The sequence below is a fragment of the Fringilla coelebs genome, assembly GCF_963513975.1.
Source record: "Fringilla coelebs genome assembly, chromosome: 3".
NCBI lineage: Eukaryota > Metazoa > Chordata > Aves > Passeriformes > Fringillidae > Fringilla > Fringilla coelebs.
The window spans coordinates 58,748,317-58,771,852 of record NC_140030.1 but is presented as its reverse complement, the minus strand read 5'-3'; the positions used below and the strand labels follow the sequence as shown (position 1 = coordinate 58,771,852).

The following is a 23,536-nucleotide window of genomic DNA, read 5'->3' as shown; positions in this document are numbered from 1 at the left end:
TACTGGGGGAGAAAGCTAAGTGATGAAAGGAGAGAATCCCATGACAGGCACACATGGTTTGTTTCAGTCAGGGTTACATTCTCTCTTACTCCACTTATTATGTTAAAAGGTTAAAGTGGAGGAGCATGAAATATTTTCATAACATCTTGTATTTTTAAGTGAGGAACATGTGCTGCACAAAATTAAAGCAGGACACCAAGAAGATTAAGTACTTAGAGAAAGGGAGGAGGTGGTGGGGGAACTGCAACCTTCGAGGAAAAGGGGGAGAATCCAGTATGAAAAACAGGCTAAGAGGATAGCTTTGTGTTCCTGAAATGCTTATTACCATTTGAGAGAGATGACAGCAGCTATGAAAACAAAACACAAAAAACCAAAGCAGAGCTCATGAACACATTGAGAAATACCTGCCTTGATACCTAGGTAATGACAGACGCACACTGCCACGTGAGTGCCCTATCAAAGAGTATTTCTTTTGAGGGGAGTAAGATGACATGGTTTCTCCAGACTACCTTTTTCCATAGCCAAGAGCAATACAGCTGCAGAGCTGGCTCCTCCTGATGCCAAACTGACAGTGCCAGGAAATCCAAAAGGCACCATTAGTGGACAACAGCAAAGTGCCAGTCACCATTCAGCAAATGAGAAACCCATGTGATAAATTGCACATTATGAAATACACCTCCAAAGTGTCTGAAGTCCTTACTGAAACTAGAGCCTAGATAAACTCCTGACAACCTTTCTTACACACATGCTAGGCACAAACATCCTCCCCCAAGCTGGAACAGGAAAATAAAGGCTGTTGACTGACCTGAATTTGGATGTCACTCTCAAAACAATCCTTTCACTTGCTCTGTGGTGGGGTCAAGGTCAATGTCATAGAAGCATGGCCTTGTGGGCAGTCCTGGCATGGTGCTCATCTGTGGAAACAATGACATTCAGTTATACTCCTGCACCCGTAAGCAGATAATCAGCCTACCCTTGCATGTAAACCTTAGATTAAGAGAAAGGTTGGATTGTTCAACACAGGCTCAACCCCAGATGTGATCTGTACCACATTTTTTGTTTCTGTTAAAAATGTCAAACTTGGTACTTTTTTGATGAATTTTTAAGTATGAGCTTCTAAAAGACAAGAAAGAGAAAACAAAAGCCAAAAAATACAGGCTAGCACAGCAACCTATGAATAAATTCTGTAACAAAATGAACACCCTTTGGGAAACTTGCTTGTTCCCCAAAATATTTATCCAGAACATTTATCTATTTATATCTCCTGAAAAAGAAATTGCACAGCAAAGGGCAAAGATGTGATTGTCTGACTTTACCTGGTGATATGAACATGTTAAACTCAGACCTCTCCCACAGAAAACCAGAATACAGAAGCAGAATTAATCACAACACTTACCCAATGTCAGAAGCAAATTGAAATAGTTCTACTAAACATACAGGAATTACAGCTGAATCCTAATTTAGTAGTTAGAATTAACAGGTTGAGATACTAAGCTAAAGCAACCCAATTATCTCAAACTATGCATAATTAAGATCCTGATCTAGCATAAGACACTAGCATCTGCATACTTTTAAACATGTCAATAGTTTCATGGAATTAAACTACACAGTTACAGCTCTGCTCAGGCTATTTATACTATTCTTTGAAATTGGCATTTTTAGCAGCAATTAAAGGCACATGACTGACATTGAAATCTTGAAGTGCCCCACAACAGTTTAAGCCCCTTTAAATCAGGGGTTCCTCCAGTTCCCAACTCCCTGCCTAAGGATTCCTTGTTTCTCCCTTGCAAAGGAGATGTCTGGAGAGCAGGTTTGGCAGAATAATGCTGGTTTTTGATCTGCTTCCTTTTCTCTTGTTTCAGCCCCTTAAGCCAGGAAGGGCTTTCCCATTCCCATTGGCCCCACTGGCACAGTGCAAAGGCTGTGCCTGTGGGGCAGTTTTAAAACAGGACCAGTTTGGATTGGTTTGGATCACTTTGGATTCACACCCTGAATAGCTCACTATATTTCCACTAATTCAAGGAACTCTAAAATCAGCATTTGGACTTAATGACTCCTTAAACCCTTTTGATATCTTAACCTCATAAGTGGAGAAAGTGGAGAATGCCCCTGCTGTAAAAGGCCCTATATTAATACCTAAATTGAGGAAAGACCTTACAATCTCTTGAAACGAACCTGGAATTTAACTTTACTTGACTGTTGGCTGAGAGTCTTTTAAGCATTAAAACTTAATTGCTAGATTTTGAGGAACAAGCTTTTCACCAGGGCAAGTCAGCAGAGTTCATGAAAACTGCTGGTCTACCTGACCACAGGAGGTAACCTTCAAACATGGCTGTGTAGGAAAAAAAATGATACAGACTTGAGTACCAGAAACAGAAGGAGTCAGATTAGGGTATGTCTTCGTGAGTGAGCTGAAACATCTTGCTGGAAGAGGGAAGTTTCACCCTGGGAACCCCTTGAATGATTCTGCCTTGGAGCTGGCTCTGGCACTCGTCTTACTGCAACCAGCCTTGTTCAACACACTGAACTGGTGTCAGTGCATGTTTTTGTGGCCAGGGCGGGTTGGCTAATGAACTAAATCTGCTCACCACATGACCAGATCCCCTCCAGGCCCCAGGCTGTGCCGGGGGAGCAGCCAGAGTACACTGTGGCCAGCCATCACCTCCAGCTCTGCAGCAGAGAGCTCAAAGCCAGGCAACCTCCTCCCTCTATCCTCCCGAATTCCCCAACAAGCACAGCTCAGCTACAGTGTTTGCTCTGGCCAAAGGCAAGCCCTAACAGGATAATTGCCTCCAAAGAGGAAAAACGTATGACCACCATCCTAGCTGCTCCCGAGTGCCAGACTTACAGGCCCCCCAGGCTCTGGGTCAGACTGTGTTGCATTCTCAGTGAGAGGGTCAGCATCTCCCTTATGCTTCAGCCTTGCTCCCAACACTCACGTAATGACTCCACCACGGGAACACAAGCAAAATGTGAAACCTCCCCAGCACAGTCCCATGTGCTCCGGAGAGGAAATGCTGCTGCCATTTCAGAGGTTAATCGTGTGCTGAGGAGGGGAAAGGCGCCTCGGGAGCTCAGTACCGGCGCAGCCATCATCTCACTTGAGATCTAGCTCAGAGGAAAAACAATGCAACAAGCTCTTCGAGTGGCTCAGTACATTTCCTCTGGTTTTAAATATAGTTCTTCCTGATGTTTTGTTATTGTACGTAGTAGGATTAAAAGACAAAACTGTCAGTTTGTGTTGACCAAACCCTGCCTCTGACTGCATGACATCATTTGTTGGCTGACACTAGCCTGGCATCTTAGCTAAGTACTAAAACACCTTGCTACTATTCTTTATCCACTGGCCTCGATAGTTGGACTACTACATCATTAGGGTTACTTAATTATTTTCTGTCTCAGATTCCTTCCAGTTTCTGAGTTAATGTTTGACAAAGAACTGCCTTAATGAAATTCATATCACTGGGAGGGGAATGAACAAATTGCCAAAGACAACTTTCTGGTTACTTTGTGTATGGAAGTTCAACATCTGAAAGCAAACTCCCAAATTCCAAGGCATTTTTTAAATTTTTTTTTAAACTATTGCTAATTTAGAAGAGTTTTTCCTTTTTTTTTTTTTTTAATTTTTCAGGTTTTTTTTAGTTTTAAATTTTTTTTTATTTTTATAAGAAATATTAAATACAAGTCCAACATATGTATTTCATATTTTGGACTTTTTTTTTTTCCTTTCATAGGCACAGTTCTACACCAGTATAAGTGTACTGTATTAACTAATGAAAAGTTACTACATTTAAAAAATTGCAAATATCAAACCAGTTTATTGCTGGTTTGGGAAATACAGCTATTCTCATATTGAATACTGAAGTCAACGAAAGGGAATAGGGTCATTTGAATTAAAACCACTGCTGCATAAAATGAAGTACAAGGCAAAAAAAAAACACCTCCAGAAGAAACACTTTGGAACAAATACTTATGTGAATCACAGACTGAAAATAAACTATGTACTGTCATTTTTCCCATGGCCCAGACTTTCAAACAGGCAAAGCCATGTAGATTTATGATCATTACTCTCTGCTCTCATTATCTGTACACACAGAAGAATCTATCCCTTTTTCATTGCTTCAAGGTCAATAGGAGGAGATGGCTGCCTGGCTGAGGAGAGCACGGCTGATTATTCCCTCTGCAGCCCTCCATTTCTCTCCTTCCACCACCAAGGCAGGAAAGAAAAGAGGGCTCAGTCTGCTACAAGGCTGCAGTGAGGCTTCACCTGACTGGCTTTCCACATGGCTGCAGGCTCAGGATCCTCTTCCCTCTCACCACTTTCTGTGATGCTGAATAAAGGCATTAATAAGTGAGTTGGTCTTTACCCCAGCAGGCATGATCCAGAGGGATCCCTCTCCCTGACCCGAGTAACCAGAGCCCAGATTTTTGTGCATGAAAGGGGAAAGCCAACCACCCCCTGGCTGTAGCACTTTCTGTACCTGCACAGTGTCCAGCAGACTATCTCCACCTCTCTTCCTGAAATAACTAATTACTAAAATTACTTCAGTTTTCAAACTTGAAAAAAGCAGAATGAACAATGAAAGAGAAAATATGCTTAAAACATAAATCACTTTATTAGCAGCTATGTACAGCATGAGAAAAACCCACAGAAATTTATAGTCATACAACAGCTTGCTTAGCATCTCATAAAATAAACATCCTCTATATATTACCCAGAGAGCAGCAAAACTCTCCACTCTATTGCAACAACATTTGGGCTATAGATTGGTAGCTATGCAATGTTGCACAGCGTGGCTGTGAGAAAAGAACAGGGTAAGAAGTGGAGAATGACAGCACCATATCCACTGAAAATCACAAACTGGATTTAGATGGCTGAAATAATCAGTACTTAATTTGAACAAAACTGCTACCATCACACTTTTCCTGGGAGAAGGGAAAATATAAAGCATGAGCTTGATTAACCTTAAGGCTTAATGCAATTCATATGAATGTTTCATGCAGGGGAAAAAAAAAGTTATAAAAATAATTTAGGAGTTAATAGGGACTAGTTTTCTAGGAACAGACCATTTTCTCTACAAACTGTGTAACTGTCCATACATCCATGAGAGCGAATCAACTGCAGAAAGATGATGTGAAAAATACAGAGCTATTTGTTACTATGGCTCTCTGTGTTTAAAGCAGCAAGTCTTACAGACAGCTTATCCTAAGGATCATTTACATTCCTGGAAATGCACAGCTGGTGGAAGATAAAATACAATTTTAGTTAAGGATGCCTGAAGGCTACTGTTATATTAGGCATTTATGATCCTCCAGAGGTTTACTTACATGACTGAACAAAAAAACCATAATGAACTTCCTTACAAATGGAGAATGCCAGTTACTTTCAAGAAAGCCAAATGAAAGTGTTGCTCCACACCCTCTCCACAAATGCATCCAAAGTTACTGGAAGAGTAACTAAGTTTCATTTAAATTACAGTTGTGTGTTCACTTGTAATTTGAATTGGCCATGAGATCTACATAAGGGTTGTACACAGTCAAGCACCAAGACTCTGTTCACCGGGTTTGTTGTGGTCCCATGAGGAACTATGCTGCTTAGCTTCCTTTTTTTTATCATACAAAAACCTATCAGTGGTTCACATCCTGCCTTTCAGGTGTATTCATCCATATATGTATCTGTATTTTTTCAATTATCTATATGAAGAGGTCCTAACAGAACCTGAGGTTGCCTTAACAGGGTTAGCACAATGGCACAATTTGCAAAACAGATGGTCCCAAGGACCACATCCAACTCATGGTTAGTGTCTTTTTCACCTATAAGACAAGAAGTGTCTGTTTTACAGGCAAAACATGGTTTCTGTTGAAGAGAGAAAGAAAATCTGAGGAATCTGTGCTTACATAAAGTATGGCGAACAACTCATTAGAAAATAATGAAAAATCAAAAAATAGGCTTGTAGAAAAAAACCTCCCTATTCTCTGGATTATGGAGTTAAGATTGTGTTTGACAAAAAACACAAGTAATTCACATTTTTTAATTGTATCCTTTTGTTAATTAAATGAGCTGTAACAACTCACAACCCTTTGGAACTTGAAATACTGCAGAAAACAGATGTTGTTTCTCAGGGGAATCCAGCATGCACATGACTGCGGATAACTCCTCAATAAAATCTGATGGCATGAATTGCATATCCCACACTCCCTCAGCAAGAAACAATACAAGAGGAAACTCAAGAGATTTATAAATAGTGCTATAAACCTGTATGCATTATGGTCAGCGTGCCAGAACTTGCTGGAATCCTGAGGCACAGCACGAAGGAGCTACGCTTCGGAGTTTCAATAACATTTCCTAGCGTGAGTTAGAGCCCTGGAAGACAGATCCACCACCTGAAATTTGCTCACCTTCAGCGCATCTGTCAGTCTCAGGGCATGCAAAGGTGAATGGGATAACTTTCTGAAGAAGTCCTTCCAGGTCTCCAGTCCTGCCTGCCCTTAGGTGTGCTTTGAGTGCCAATTACTCCCGCTGACACGTGCGGTGCTGGCCACGCACTGCAAGCTGGCACCAGGGGAACTGCAGTCCATGGAGCAGGAGAGAGAGATTAGCAGTCACCTCACTGCACTGCATGGCTGCAGAGGTGTGTGCTGATCTCTTTACTGGATCCTTTATGGCCCTGCAGCCTCCATTTCAAACTTGTACTTGAAAAACTTCATGAGACTATCCATGCAATGAGGGTCATGGGTAGGGCTCCAGCACTCTGAAGCATGCAACTGTCCAAACACTTTCAGTGAGCAGTCACTTATTTCATCTTCAAACTGAACTGTCCTACAGCACACAGAGGCACTCGGTGTGAAAAGGTCACAGAAAAATTAGGCAGCATACACTAAGCATTTCCAGAATCATCTTGAAGTTTGTTCCACAGAACAAACTGGGAAAATTCCCCCAGTCTACAGAGCTCTATCACTTCAAAGGTAGCTCAGGTTTTGAATAAAGGAAAAAAAATTCCATGAAAATAACAAAAGAGAATAGTTAAGAAAACAGCATTTCCACACCCCCCCACCCCTCCCCTAATAACTACAAGAACATCAGAACGAAATGGCCAAAACAAAAAAATGCACAATATAGTCTTCATCTTATCCATCCACCACATATTACACAGGGGAATGCTATACCAAAGCCTGAAGGGATACTCAAGCAACCTTTCACCACCTCTTAAAAGCAAACAAATTTCATATTAGGAAAATCAGATGCATAATGGAGGCAAGTTTGTGCTTCCTTCAAAAAATATCAACCTTTACAATCTAGTAAATTCAGTTTTGGAAATGGCAATGTTTTTTAAAAAAATTACTTTATTAGCTACATAATGTTTAAGAAAATATTGTCTCATTGTTTTTCATTGCCTGAAGATAATAAGGCTTTCTGAAAGCAGCTAACCAATGATATTTAGTCACTGTTTAAATAATGGTTTACTTTCAATTTTTAATGAAAATTTGCCAACCCTGATGGCCACAGGAGTTAGGGAGAGCGAAGATCATATTTCCTTCTCAGGAAATCTTTAACAGGAAAGGATCTTGCTGCAATGTCTAAGAACAACCACAGCAAGAAACTCAACACATTAACAGCTTTCAAAATGGTTAAAATAATGTTTGAAAAGATGCTGATGCTACCCCAACATATGCTGTAGTGTTCCTTGCAGTAAACGGCTCTTTTTCACTGGCATGCTGACTGATCTCAGGTGCAGAAGTCCATCTGGCATCAATTATTGTATTATAATTGCCTCTTACTTTGATGTTTTACACATTCTTGGCAATTGTTCGATTTTTGTGAAAGGATTTACAACAACAAAATGTATGGACATTGCTCCTCTGCTCTCAGCATCTGGATGAAGTTATAAAAGTACTGAATATTGATTATACGATCCAAATTGGCCTTGCTGCCAGGTGCTCAAGTTAGGCAGAAGCAACTTGTGCCCTGCTACATCCTCTGAAGGATTACCAGGATCCAACAAATTACTCAACTTGAATGGAGATGATCTGAACCCAAAAGTGACCTCCTGGGCACACTAGGGAATAAACAAAACCCACACAATAGTCCACATCTATCCAGTACAGCTTTTGCAGAGATCTTTGGGTGCATATCCCAAAGGAAGCAAGGGATTTCTCGGTGGAGGAACTCAAATGCTGCTGTTAGTGATGTGCTGAAGCACCAAAGACCCAGAAAGGACGTTTTTCTACTATTAAATAAAATATTTAGGAATAGATGTAATCTGTAACAGAATGAGCAATTTCCCCAATTAAGTAAAATATTTATGACTCACATATATGACTGCAGTTCCTCTTGGCAGAGTTCTCTCAACTCATTTTCATCTTAGAATTTATAAAACCACACTTGAAGCAGAAGAAAATGGTCCCCATTATAACAGCACAATGGAAATGATATATTAAATTTTAATTGAAAAATACACCTCACTGAGGCAGCACATTAGATGGTGTTAGTTGAGTTCTATACAATCCACACCGTGTTTCACAGAGCATTCTGCCCTACACAGGGTAATTGATAAACAAAATGCTACAAAAATGAAAGCAACACAATCCAACTTAACCAAACAACCCCTCAGAAAAAAAACCCGTTAATGAAGGAAATAAAGGGGGTGAGAAAAAAAATGAGACTACAAATTCCAGGTGACTTGTTCCAAAACACTTCCTTCATCCCAGCCCACTCAAATCCATTTCCAGAAGTAATTGCTCCCTTGACCAAGGCCTGCATCCTGATTTTCCTCTCCCCCTTGGGCTTTAGACAGAATCCCTGGCAGAGGACTCTTGCTCACTGCCTCCTGTACAAAATCACCTCCTCATCCAGGAGAAATCCTTCCCTGCAGCTCAATCCTGATGTCAGATGCTCCCAGGGCTGTTCCCATTCTTGAAAAGTATCCAATATATCAGACAGTGCTGGAAATGGGCCTCTGAAGGAATAAATCCAGAGCATAAAGGCATTTTTCTCAAGTGCTTTAAATAATATTTATTATTAATATTTAAAGCACCTGATGTTCATGGGTACATAATTCTCCTGCTTTGTTCAGTGCTCAGATCTCCTGGTAAAGAGGAGGTGTCCAAACTTTGCCAGCAGCTCAGTTTCTGCTGAAAGCAGAGCAAGTTTTGTGGTATTTGGAGGGGAGAGATCTTGGGTGACCCATGTCAGCCGCCTTGTATTTGCTCAGGGACTGGGCACCCTTCCTTTCCTCTGAACCTGTTTATTTTGTACCAAGTGTTTCTTTAGAAGTGCTGTTCTGCAAACTCTGGGACCAAGTCACGCTTTGTGCTGCTGATCATCACTATGCCATTTTGGTTAAAATTTTCACAACTCTGAGAAAACCTCAATTACAGCCCAGAAACTGGAGATGGTGGCAGCAGTAGACTACGTGAAGCAAATGTGTGTGCTCAACAAACTTGAGCCTTCTCAGCACACCATACTAGGAGAGCACAAGGAGCATCATGCAGTCATTTCATGGCAAATTACAACATGGAAAAACCAAAAAAGATTGTATAACTGTAATGAATAAAAGAACATTAAACTGCTGCCATACTAGCTAGACCTTTTGGTTACAATTAACTGGGCCCACTGATGCCTGAGTAAGTTAAGTTTCCTAGGAAACATCGCTGCAGGGAAAGGAGATGTCCGTGTGTGTGTGCATTTGTGTGCATATATACATGGGAAAAACTGCTTCTAAAGATCATAAAGGTATTATAGTGAAGGGCTCCTTAAAATGAATTCTGTTAAACTGTTAAATTGCCAAACTGGCTCGCTCTCATTACTTGATTTAAACTAAGTGCCAGTGATGACCTTTGTGGTACCAAAGGGTATTAGATTTTTGGCAACCACCTCAAAACAACAGAAGTGGAAAAAAGTGGTAGAGGAGGTGACTGTACTTTGCTGCTCCCAGCTAAGTAGACACAATCTAGTTTTCAGGACTGGGAAACAATAAAAGCTAGCATGTACACTTCACAGGTGCAGTTTGCTATCTGGTCTGTAGGTATCATGGGTAGGGCAGAAAGAAGAGCCTGGGAAGCTTGTCTCCAAAGAATGACCAAATGTGGTAGGCACCAACAGCATCAGTCACTATCACTGGACTGTCTTCATGAACAAACCTTGACCTGTGAGCATCTCTAACCTCCTTAGTTCAAGTTTCTATATCTACTTTCTCAAGTCACTTGTTGTTTGGATAAACAATTTAAATTATTTGCTCTTTACAAATAAAACTTATTTAACACACAGTATTTCAAGACAGACTGAAGCAAACAAGAAATAGACAATGACAAGCACTGGATATGGCTTTCTAACCCTACACAGTTTTTCTCTCCAGACAAATTACTGTTTTGATATGCTTGGTCCATGCATTCCATCTTAGGAATGATTCCACTGAGGAATTAAAAAGCTTTTACTTTCTATTTGTTCCTAACCCAGAAGATCAGAATGGTTCCAGCTTGGATGGATACAAGGATGCCAAACTGTTAAACTGTCTACGTAAATCAGATAGTCTGAGTCACAATTCCATTGCAGACCTCTGGCATCACACACTATTCAATATAGTGTGTCCTCTAGAATCATGCCAGAATGTACTACAGTCCCCTTTGTCAAGGAACAAAATAGAAAAAATAAGGATATCACTTAGATCAGCAATTTTCCTCCTCTAGTCTATTGAACCACTATTTTAAGAAGTCTTCACAAGGCTGCTAAGAAAAGCAAGCCTTGAATAACCTATGCTAGAGCTCACACTTCTCCTGGAAAATAAAAGAACAGAGAAACTTTGAAAAAGGCTGAAAGCTACTGACTTGTGGTGAACTCGAGTGTTCAGAAGAACCAGCTCCTTTGTAAGCCATCTTAACAGCAGTAAGGAGAAATATACAGCCATCTAATAGCTCTAAGGAGAAAGGAAAAAAGGGAAAAATTCTGGCCATGAATATGGGACTTAACTTTCTTATGGCAGTACTGATTTTCAACATTTCTCTAAGAAGAAAATATGAAAACCCTAATTTTTGTTCACTTTCTTGACAGTTAACAAGCTGTCAAGACAGATTTAATTGTCAAAGGAAATACAATAAAATTTTGTCAACTGATGGAGAGCACAATCTTTATCTTACAAATGTGTATCCTTACATAATATAATAAAGATTTATGTATTTTTTATTTATAAATATAATTCTCCTCAAAGTACTTACATATATGAATGAAGTATTTCAAGTACATCTGGAAAATAAATAAAATAAGATCCTGACTTTAAATTGTTAGCTAGGAAGCAGAGAAGGTTAAATGATTTGCCAAAAGGAGCTGAGGTGCTGCTAGGATAATGGAACTTGAAATTGGTAACTGATTCTTATCTTAGTCTCATATAACTGAAATTCAAAAATAACATTGCATGCAACATCTTCTTCTATTACATAACGAATGCTGTATCAGCATTTTCATGCAACTTTCTCAATTTCTCACAATATGTTCTCTATGAACTTGCAGTAAGTCACTTCCCTAACTATGGTTTCAGCAATAAAACAAGGGATAACAATATATTCACAAAAACAATAAATATGTTGCTAAACCCTCTAATTAAAATCAACTCTATTTGGAAACACATTTTTTCAGTCTGAAGAACAAACTAACCCCCAAACAGATGTTTTGTGGGTAGTATTTTTCCCAAATGAAGTATATGAAAGGGCAAAAAAGAAAAGGGAAGGTAATGAATTTCTGCATCCCAACACAACTTAGCACAGTGTTTTTTTTATTCTGACAAACATCTCGTACAGTCTATGGGAACTTCCTTCCAATCACTAGAAAAACTGTATGAGTGTCACCATTGTGGAAAGGTTTTTGTGAACATACAGAGTAAATCCTAAGAAGACTAAAAGCAAAAAAAATTGTAACACAGAAATAAAAAAACAGTTAAAATATATAATCCCTTCAATGCCAAAGTGAACAAACTAGCAGGTAAAGCCATAACCTTTATTTACTCTTATGGTATACCCCTCCAACTCTTCCTAATAAAAACAAGGCCAGTCTGCAATGAACTTTCATTTCTGGCAAAGAAATCATTTACAACTCCACCGCTTAGCCAAGGCATAACAAACACAACCCGTAACACAGCCACTAACGTCCAGCCTTCCTCCTTCCCTCCTGGCAACCCCACAAACACAGATCCCCCCAGGATGGCACACCAAACTCACCTGGAGAGCTGCAGTGCCCCAGCAGTGTGCTGCTACCCACCTGCATGGGCACTTGCCTTGAACAGAGGCTGCTGGTGAGCAAGAGCGCTCTCCCTTGAATGCAGCCACAGGTCCTGCTGCAATCTCACCAGCAGCATCCCCTCCAGCAACTGGAATTCATGTAGTCATTCTCATTTGAAAATTGCTTGATGTTTATTTGTAGGAAAATGTTGCTTTATCTTGGCTTCCACATTGCATTTCTCAGACAGAAAATAAATACTGACAGTAAAGCTATTTTAAAGTTGATCTTATTTCTGTGAAAGTTATCAGGAAATTTAGCTTTTTTCTTTTCTTCCCTAGAAAATTAAAGAGACAAAGAGCTTCACAAACTCAGAGGGAGCTTATTTGTGCTGTCACAAGCATTCCTTGATCCCATTCTGGACAGATTACCTGCAGAGCGCTTATTTTCCATGTCTACTCTCTGCATCACATCTTTTCTACAGGTGCCAAATACAATAGCATTGATGTTCTTTTTCCTACAGCCTGGAGCAGAGCTCTACAGTCAGCACAGCTCATTCAGGGTCTCAGACACAAAGCAAACCTGACATACACAGTGCCAGCAGTGTGATGCTTCTCTCTGGTGCATACAGAAAAGGCTTTGCTTGGCTCCCTGTGCACCACTGCATGCTCTTTCTCCATTTTCCTCCTGCTTTGCTGCAACTGTGCCTGACCCTGCAGGATGGTGCAGAGCACGTGCCTGGCCACAGCTGAAACACAGGAATGAGAAAGAGCTGTCCAAGCTAGAAGAAGAAGGGGAGTCTATATCTGCTTTATTTGTTGGTGAACATCACCTTTCCCTGTGATTCAGCCCAGTAACAAAAGGCGCGGCGCAGCAGGGTGCTGTGCAGGCTCAGAGAGCTGTGCAGCCATCAATGCTGCAGGAGCTGCAGCCCAGAGCAGCCAGAGGCAGGCAGGGAGCTGTGCCCGCCTGTCCCAGGGGTGTCTCCTGCAAGGGCTGGTGCCAGATGCTGCACGGAGAAAAGCTGAAACTGTGCAAGTTGACAAAGCAATCTCTGTCCAGCTGGGAGCTGATAGCTGAAGACCAACTGAATCCTTGAACACAGCGCTTAGCATTTTTTCCAAATTACTTACTTGTTCTAATTACAACCCTGTATATTGGTGATGGCTATAACCTCTCAGAAGTCCTGTTAAATTCTTGGACTCAATGGCTTTCCTGTGTTAATGACTTCCACATTTTAGTCACATGTGAGAAAGTATTTCCTTCTTTTATAGAAGTATTAATATAAATGCCTGGCAGCATCTCTTCACAGATTGAAAATATTTTTGAAGAAAAACTAGTTTCCAGGTGCTATGGAGAGGGCTTCAGATAACCTTTAAACTATGTATAACACCACAGGGACACAATACAAGTCCATGAAATTCACAAGCCTTTGGATTTACAGATACACATTCTCTATGAACATGACAACTTAAAATTTCTTGGCTTTCTCAGTACTTCAAATCTTAGAAACACGATAACATGTCAAGAGTCTTAAAACTGTTTCTGTGAAGAATAATCCAAGAAGTTTTCATTAAATGGAGAGGAAGAAAGTGGTCAAGTTGCTAAAGAATATGAACCTTTTGCTAAATTGATTCAGGGATAACAGCAGAGCTCTGATAACATCAGTCAGCTCTAAACACACATTTTAAGTCAGCAAGCCTATGCAAAATACTACATGTCATATTGTGTGCAAGCTGATATTTAAAACCAGTTCAATATTTTGTTTTCAGAAGGGAATGACCACACATTAATGTGCAGCTGTATGACATCAGTAACATTCTGCCTTTCAAGATTACTGTCTAGATACTCTACCACCGATTCAGATTTTAGCAGAAAAAGGTACTTTACATGAATTTTAATTTTTGTGGGATCCAGATTATAATGCAGAAGTAACCAGGGTTATGTATGCCTAAGATATGTGATAACCTTCACAACTGAAAAGTTTCTCTTTCTTGTGAATAGGGTTGCACTGCTCTTCCAGTTATAACTTTTGAGTTTTAACAAGCCAGCTGAAGTGGCTGCAATGTCACACAAATAAGGATCTTTACTTTTTTGTGGACCTGCTGGGATTACTGGGGAAGGTGATGAAAAGCCTGGCAGACACTGAAAAAACCAGCACAGGCCAGAAAGTAATTTCTGGGAGCAGATGTTTGTTCTAAGTGCATTTACAGATGGATGCCATACAAGGGGAAGCTGGCATTTAACAGGTCCTGCACTCATCCATTTCACTGTCATTGAGGCTACTATTAAAAATATATATAAATAAAGAAGATTCAGTGAGAGAGAAGGGAAAACTATGACATACCCAGGGAACAACTCCAAATAACGCAGGAGATGGTCTGTGACGTCCTTATTACTCATTTCCTCTCCTAAGATTTTGACCTTTGCCTACCTCATCCTGATGGTTAAGGCTGATGGTCTCTTTGCTAGTGAAAACCCCTCAAAAAGAAAACAAAAGGCAGCCCTTGACACTGCTGTTCCTTCAGAGAGGGCTGAGCAGGCTGGGCTGGGAGCCTGGGCTCCTTCCCAAGGCAGCAGTGATTTACAGCCTCCAGAGCACAGGCTCCTACACCCAAATTGCTGCCAAGAGGGACACATCTGCAGCCTGCCTGACCCCTCCCCAGATCACCAAAGGACTGCACCAGCTTTAGGACTGACTAGGGGACAAGGACAGTGGGACTTGGAGCTGAGACAGACACCCCTGCTATCCCTCCCTTAGCTCCTGTCACCGAAACACCTCGGTCACTTCTCAACCCACTTTCTGGATAACCACTTTTTTTTAGAGTGATATAGAGCAAAGTGAAAATACCAGAAGCTTACCTACAAAACACTAAATACAGCAAACTGTAGCCACTGTGGAGCTCATTCACAAACAAATCAGATGTTCATACACTCGGGGCATTGCCACCCCCCCAGAGAGACAGGGGCTGATCCAGCTCCAGCAATCTGATTTTCATTTGTAGACACATGTCTGTCAGAACCCTAAACCTCATACTGTATTATCTTTGTGAATGATATTATGTGGGCCTGGAAATAATCAAAGGGCAGTCAGTTGTCTTGAATTTGATAATATGTAAGAATTTTTCTTACTCAAGTGTCAAAAAATATTAACATAACTTGTACTTTATAGAGGGGAAAGATTCCAAAACCAGGCAGCGTTCCATGTACCTGCAGTGATAAGTAGAGGAATGGTTAGCTATAATATAGACCTACAGAAAAATAAAACTCCCTTGTAAGTTTCTTTTCCATCTGGGAGAATACAGCAATTCTCCATGAAGAATGCCAGCAGCAAACTGTCATGCTGAATTTTCCTCTACAGTATGTATTTGATTCTGAATCAATCCCACAGAGAACAGCAGACAACATCAAAACAGAAGTCTTTAATTGCCCCATAAAATGAAGATTGCTTTAGACCCCTAAAAATGAACTTTTATGAGTATATCCCTGGAAAATGAAACCACTAGACATTACAATGCAGTTATCTGGGATTCATCTCATATACTACTATTTTTTTTTAAGCTTTACTGGAAATCATACTGAAGGGCCTACAAGAAGGCACATTTTTGGATTATCATGGCTTTTGTGTCTGGGAAACAGATTTAGAATATATCTTTAATGAAATGGTCCATTTGGTCTAAACAATCCAAGGAAAGAAAAAAGTTGCTTTCCCTTTAGAAAATGTGATTTTAAATGTTTTCCAGTTTCAAGAGTAAACATAGGCTGAGCTAACATTTCAGAGCAGATTCAGTTTACCTAGAAAAAAACACTTATATCCTGGAATAGAAATGCTTGCAGCCATTCTGTTTAAATTTTGAAGGTACCCCATTCCAGCATGACACATGCATGTGTGTGGTAGGTGTCTGTGTCTACATTCACCGGATCTCCCATCATGGTGCTCCTGACTGGGCGTAAAGCAAGCCTCCCAGTTGTGCCTATTTTGTAAAGTGCATGTAAACTATTAGGAAATGGCATTTCAATAACTTGAAATGATTGCTGACATTTCCTTCAGAAAAAGGTGAAAGAATCTGTTCTTACTACAGACTCTGTAGCAGCACATTTCTCAGTAGTGTAAGGAAGTGTGGTCACTGACTGACACAGCTTGCTCAGCTACCAGGTTTCTTGTGGCAGATGGACTTTCCACATTCAAATTAGGATAAACTGCTGAATAAGGCAAGGCATGGGAGACAGGTCACATTCACTCAAAGGTATTTTTAATGGAATTATATCAGTGTATGCTACCAGCAAGTTATCCTAAAAGAAACTCAAAAGGGATCTGAATTGGCAACTCAGGAATACCAAGAACTCTCCAGCTCAGTGGAAACACAGCTGTGGGACTTGATGATCCTCATGCAACATGGGCTTTTTGTGTTACTGTACAACTGGAGCTATTTGAAAACTTTATTTGCTTGTGGTCCCCACTTTTTTATGCCCACCTTTTAGGGATTTGTGGGTTGCAATGTCACCTTGGCTCTTTCTCCTGAAGGAGCCTTCTTTCTCTTTCTTCCAGAGCACAGGCATTAGGGTAATTTTTATTTTATTTTTGATTGAGTGTCTGGGAGAGAGAAGAGGAGCCACTACACTTTGGAGGCACTCATGATTTCATGTATCTGACTTTATTTTCTTCCTTTTCTACTGGCTTTGACCACTTGAATAAGTTTCAGTATTGCTCTGAGTATCATTCTCCCTCTTACACATAATCCTTTACAGATTACATGTCTTGTTCAACAGCACAGGGAATATTTGAAACAATACATCTATTTGTATAGCTCTGCCAGACATTCTTCCTATGCTCTTCCTGTGCTGTGTTTGTAATTTTATCTGTCTTTCAAAAATTCAATTAAGGGACTGTTAATAAAAATTAATTAAATTAGTCCTCTGACAATACAGAGCAGCACCACATAGATGACATATTACCAGTTCATGATGGTGTAATGAGAAGGAAGGAGCAAAGTACCAGTAAGTCTGCTGAATCCTTCAAAATACTGAGGAAGGATGCTCTAAATTGACTTGTTAAAAAGGATGTTATGTGATACAGAATGCAAAACAGCTGCTGCTTTCTATGAGGCACCAGGGAAGCTAAAAATAAAACAAGCAGAAAGGTAAAATGGATGAATCCTGGATGTCTTCTTATTTCAAATGAAAATAATTCTCAGCATTTTTTTGAGAAACAAGGGTGTAAAATATACAGAGGAGGGTTAAGAAAGACTATGGATGAAAACACCCAAAGGAGGATCCAAATAATTAATAAACAAGCAAGCAAATAAATAAATACATCTGCAACATCACAGAAATAATTCTCCAACTGTCCAAAGTGTTTTATTTTCCAGCAAAGATGCAAAAATCCTAAAATGCACTACATTGGGGATTGATACAACTTTTGTATTTGATTCTATTCCAGCACACATCCAATATACTGGGTGGGGAAAAGAGATGAAAGGAGGAGGAAGGATGAAAGATACCCTTATCTTTGAAGGGTATCTGGAAGGGAGCCACTTTGAAGGATAAATAACTTATTTGCCAATCAAAATGAACACGAGCATACACAGAGAAATTTTATCCCCATGAATGCTTATCAGTTGCTTCTTACTGCAGTCAAAGTATAGAGATTCTTCACAATGTAACCTACTTGTGAATGTTTCTAAAATTTGTACTTGATTTCTCCTGAATATGCAAATCCAGAAGTGGAAGCATCCTTACTTGCACACTACAACTAAAAGTGTGTAGTGTGCAGGTAGGTGGGTATACCCACAAGTGTGTTCCTACTATTCTGAATGCCTGTGAAGGAAAAGTTTTCTTGTCAAAAGGAAGCTAGTTAAAAATAATGGTATTGCTGTTTTTACTCAAAAATTTCAGTTAAGTTTTCCCGTCTTGTTCACAAAAGCCTTCAGTTCATGACTTTAATTTATATGAGACTTCTACTTTGTTTATTTCTTTTTGAAACCAGCTATCCCAAAGCAAAATGATGAGTGACAGGCTGAACTGACAGGGTTGACTAGGTTGAAATGCTCCCACCACTCCTGGCTTGCTGCACCTGCGGCTCACAGCACATCAGTCACAATGTGTGCTGCAGAGCCCACGCCTCCAGGTTCCATTAATTGAGTTTGGGGATGCAGCCAAACAGCTTAAAACGTTCATGTACAATGCAGTACTTTGTCTTGTTGGGACAGGAACCTTGGGTGAGCTTGCTCAGGCGCTCTGCAGAGAACTAGCACTGGGAACAGCGCGTGGGCTGAGTTTGCCCCAGCCTGCCTTCCTGACACTTAGAGCAGGACTGCTCCAGCAGCCACATTTCCCTTTATGGTAGGGCCTTCCAGAGCATCCAACTGCAGTAATGCAACCTGTCTGTGAGGCAGGGCTGTGTCCAACACGGCCTTGCAGGGAAGCTGATCCACCCCTCTGGCTCTTGTCCTCTCAAGTGATGAAAACAACTCTATTTTAGAGTCCAGTGAAAAACAATAAATGTTGACACTTCCATGCCCCTCTTCATATGGTTTATACAAAAAAGAGGAAATTAATATGGAATATAAATGTGCCAAACCAATTATACTTGACCATGCACATCAGAAAAGCACCTTTCAGTATTACCTGCCTCCTGGACTGTCAGCCAGCCATGTTTCTCTTAGTTTGAAAAGAGGACTGTGCCCAGCACAGCAGCCATTCACGGCTAACCCAAGGGATGTAAACAAGGAAGGAACATTGTGCTTTGAGCTACTGCCCTTAAAATGCTTCAGAGCAAAAGGAACTACAAATTTGGGGTTGAGGAGTGAAGGGGGACTGAAAATCTCAGAACTGGATATTCAAGAAAATGATAATCAAATAATGCCTGTAAACACAGTCCAGTACAGTTATGTTGTAAGAAACCAACTAACCTTCTTTCAAGTATCATAGGATCTAAGGACTCATTAAATCAATTAATAATATGATACTTCATGCTAATTCATCAGGTGCTATTAGTAGCACCCTGTGTTCTACCATAGTTCCTTTCCCACTTCACCACAGACCAGAACTGAGTATCAACATTTTTGTCATCTGGGTTAAAAACAGGATTATATAAAGTTGTAACCTAATGCTACTAACACTGACTAAAAGTTATGGACAGCAGTAACTACAAAAAAAAAAAAAAAAAAAGAAACAGCAGTAACTAAAAAAAAAAAAAAAAATAGCAACACTATAAGCAAAGAAATTGTTACTAAAACAATTAAAGCACTTATTTTACAGCTGCTTTTTCCCTGATCCACTATGGGTGTAAATGGATAATTTCATCTGAGCTCTAATCACACAGTTGCAGCTTGTGGTTTACTGTGGGTAACCAGCAATAAATTTATATGATCCAACCCACTGAGACACAACTGAGATAATTTTGATCATGATGAAGGAAAACAGCTAACACAAATTTTATAGCTTTCAATAATCCTGTGTGCTTCACAGACCAGTCATATGAAACTAATAACTGATGATGAAACTTTTATTATGGAAAATCCTTGCCAAAGTGAAGGAAGATCTACTAGTTCAGGAACAATCACGGGGGGAAAACTCTCCACTAAAAGCACATTACACCTGAGACTGAAAATAAATGGATGATGTGAAAGTCAAAAAACCCATTCAGCAGACAGAAGGTGTGAGTTGCCTTCTCAGGAGCACAGGTAGCATTCCCCAAAACCAGAGGGAAGGCTTGTCCCTGGCTGTATGCTGGTCCAGAACTGCCCTCCCTGCTTGCTCATTATACCCATGCTGACAACGCCCAGCTCAGGATAACATAAATGCGGCAAAGCACACCCACAGTACCTTTGGAAGCAAAAGCTAGTTATATATGTGTGTATATGTATATATATGTGTATATATACATATATATATATATAGATGAACATGCCACTGAGCCAGAGGGTGTTCCATAGGCCCAGTGCCCTGCTCAGGGCCATCCTACCAACTCTGGAACCACAGGGAATCCTTCTCATGCCTGCTGTGCCATCCATTGCACCACCACAGATCTCCATGCTGCACTGCACAGCATGCCATGGGCTCCTCCCACTCCACAGCCCAGTAAAGCACTGCCTTCAACGCTTCTCAAAAGCATCAAAAAGTTAATTAAAGGAAAGAGTTAAAAAAGCCTAAACACAGAGCTTTGGAGAAGTTTGTACTTTAGTGATAAGATTTTGGCCACCTTCTTTAAAACCATTGATGTCTCTCACACTGAGTTACCATGATGCTAATTTAACATAATTTTTCTTCAATTCTGCATGCCAAAATCAATATCATAGCAGTGGCTATAATTCTCTTTCTCACATCAATATACTTGCAGTCCCACTCCATGAGCTGGGAAACCAAATAAGAAACCAAAGAAAAAACTGTTTCGTTGCCAAATTGGAAGGACACTATAGTAAACAAATTCTTGAAACGATCACCTTAAAAACAGACTTTCAAAAGCCTTAGAAGCTTTGGGTCAGTGACTAGACTACAGATGCTAACCCAGTATCTGATTCAGCTTCTGAAGCAACCAAAAAATGTCCATGCCTATCAGACTTCCAGGACCACACTCCTTCTTTCCCTGCTCTCCCCATAAAGGCACATATCCCTGCCCACTTTCGTGTCTAATACCTTGGCCCCATTCCCAGAGCAGTGTGTGTTATCCTCCTTCCACTCTTTAAAGATGTGACACAGAATCCAGCTGCAGCTACACTGAGATTTGGACACAAATACCATGTGCAGCATATCAGTTGCTGGAACTTTCATTCTGACATACAAAGCAATGAGTTATGATAGCTAAATAAATAAATAAAAGATTACACAATAGTAAAACCAACCTACTTCCTTACAGGATTGTGCAAGCTTCAAATGAATGCTGCAAAGTATTTTGTAAAGAAGAATCATTGTAGGAGTCATAAAGAAAGAAAATGGATGGGGATTGTGATGATAGGACCAAGTCCTTTGTCACACTGGCCATAGTTTTAAGAACTAAGAAATAGAAATGCATGTTCCAGGAATAAAATTCCAATGTTCAGCAAGAAGAAGATTTTCCAAGCTTTGTGACATTCAGATACTGAGCTACCCCTAAAAACAACATGAATTTTATAGTCATTAATTCTTACCTAGCTTTGTAACACATGACTCTATTTATGCTGCTCATTACAAGAATCATTTCACCTGTATGCTACCAATCAAATTTCAGTAATACCTACTTCAATTTCATTAGACTTTGAGGGGCTGAGAAAAATATTTTAGCTGGGAAGAAGCCAGAGGTAATCTTGCTAACTCTCAATGTTAGCAATATCCCCAAACAAGACGCCAAAAGATTTGCTTCTTAATTGTGCTATGCAGTTCCTTTGACTGGCAGCCATCTCCTTCCCCACCATTTCAGCCCACCCCAAGAGAAAAATTCATACTTTTCCTGAATCAGCTGTCCCATGACACTCACTGGAGGTTCAGCAGCAGCAGTATGTGCACAGCTGTAAAACATCTGGCACACAGGTGTATGAAATGGCATTTGCTTGCTGTCCGGCTAGTCACACTTTTTTTGAAAGATAACAAACAGTTATTGTGCAAAAAGACAGACAGTACTGCTGTGCTCACAATTGTAGTTGCATTTATCTTCAGTGGTGCAATCTCCAGGGCAAGAAAGAAGAATAAATGTTAAGAAAGAAAAATTTTATGGAAGTCAAGCACAGTCCTTCACGTTGGCACTGATAATCCAGCTTGGATCCAGGTTTATTTCCAAGGAGCAAGTGAGTGGGGCTGGAAGGCACACTTTAAATAAATCCTCTGACACTGTATGAAATGGAATGGGAGCAAGTGCTTTCCTTTGGCAGCTTGAACTCACACGTTAATGCCGGCAACAACACAAGCATTAATCTTAAATAGAGCACCAATGACAGAATAAACACGAACCTCAACATAAGAAGTAAGGCTGTATAAAAGCAAATTTGATATACAAAAGGCAGCTTACATAGAGCAAGGAAGAAAATGCATTGCTTTCAGCATGAGACATTAGATATTTGGAAAAAAAGACATTAAAAAATGCAATCAATGTCACATTTGCCACAGGTGTTGCTTGGACAAAATTGCTAACTCCAGAGTTCTACTTAAAATAGTACAAGACGGACCTACATGGCAAACCTGAGGAGGTAACTCATGCCCAATGCCCGCCATGAGCATGCAGCACACGTGTGAGCTTTAACACAACAGGTGCAACACTAGCAAGGAAGGTTTTAGCATGGACTGATTAGGCCACATGGAGAATCCCCCAACAGCTTGCACTACAACTGGAAGTTGCATCTTCATCCCTGGCACCACCTGGGTATGCCTTTGCTTACTCACAGCACAAACATCTTGGATTACTCCTCATGTGTCAGCGATGGACGCACGGTGGCTCGTGTTGTGGGCAAATGGGAACAGCGCCTGCCACGTGCTTCTTCATTTCCCAGTAACTCATAAAGAAGCTTGATGAGACTCTGCTGGCACTAGGGCACTTCCTACCTGAACCAAGTTTTCAAACAGCAGTCCAAGGAACAGATTCTCTGATTTATAGTCTCTTAAATTTAAATCACAAGGTCTATATGACATGTCAACATCATGATTCAGCTTGCACACTCAATGTCCTTACCATTGCAGAACTCTCAATTTTCCTCTGCTCTTATCCTTTTTCTATTAAGAATAGAATATTCTTAATATTCTACATAATCTGTAGCAATGCAACACCAAACTCTCAATGTGGGTAATGCACACAGAAAAAACAACTGTGTAATCCAATCAAGTTATCCAAGCAATGCTGAAACCACAAAACACTGACTGGTCTTTTCCATGCACTGTCATACCCAAGAAAATGTTTGCTTTTCCTTTCTATGTTAACTTTCTTCAGAAGGTTTTCTCCCCAAAAGAAAAGACTCATCACATCTCTCAAAAGCCTACAGTTACTGAAATGAAATGGAACAAGAACGATTAGATGGATAGTCATGAAGACAGGAAACATGAGACAGGCATCTTAGAAGGAAGGGCAAGTCTTTACTATAAATCAAAGCTTTCCAAATGTTTCCAGCACCAAAATGGATTGGCAGCATGAGGTGATAGGTGCTTTGGCAGAGATAAAACTGACAATGTGAAATGAAATATGTGTAGGTTATTAAAACAGTGAGCTTTGCTGGCAGCTGGGGTTTGTTGAAATTCTAATCAAGTTTCCAAAAAGAATTCATATTTGAAATTAGAAAGGAATGCCTCATCTATTGGCAGAAGCTTTAAGGCCCATTTAATTAGTCCTGAAAACGAACGGGTGCAATATTTTTCTTCAACTGATGTTAT

The 23,536-nt window shown here is 40.2% G+C and overlaps 1 protein-coding gene across 1 annotated transcript in view; it reads right to left on the bottom strand.

Annotated features, from left to right (window-relative positions):
- Positions 1–23,536, bottom strand: part of LOC311152149 (monofunctional C1-tetrahydrofolate synthase, mitochondrial-like) — a 107,058-nt gene that overhangs the window by 5,605 nt on the left and 77,917 nt on the right. The window contains exon 12 of the mRNA XM_084202996.1: positions 806–914. Within this exon, the coding sequence (XP_084059122.1) occupies positions 825–914 (90 nt within the window). The 3' untranslated portion in view covers positions 806–824. The remainder of the gene's footprint in view (positions 1–805; positions 915–23,536) is intronic.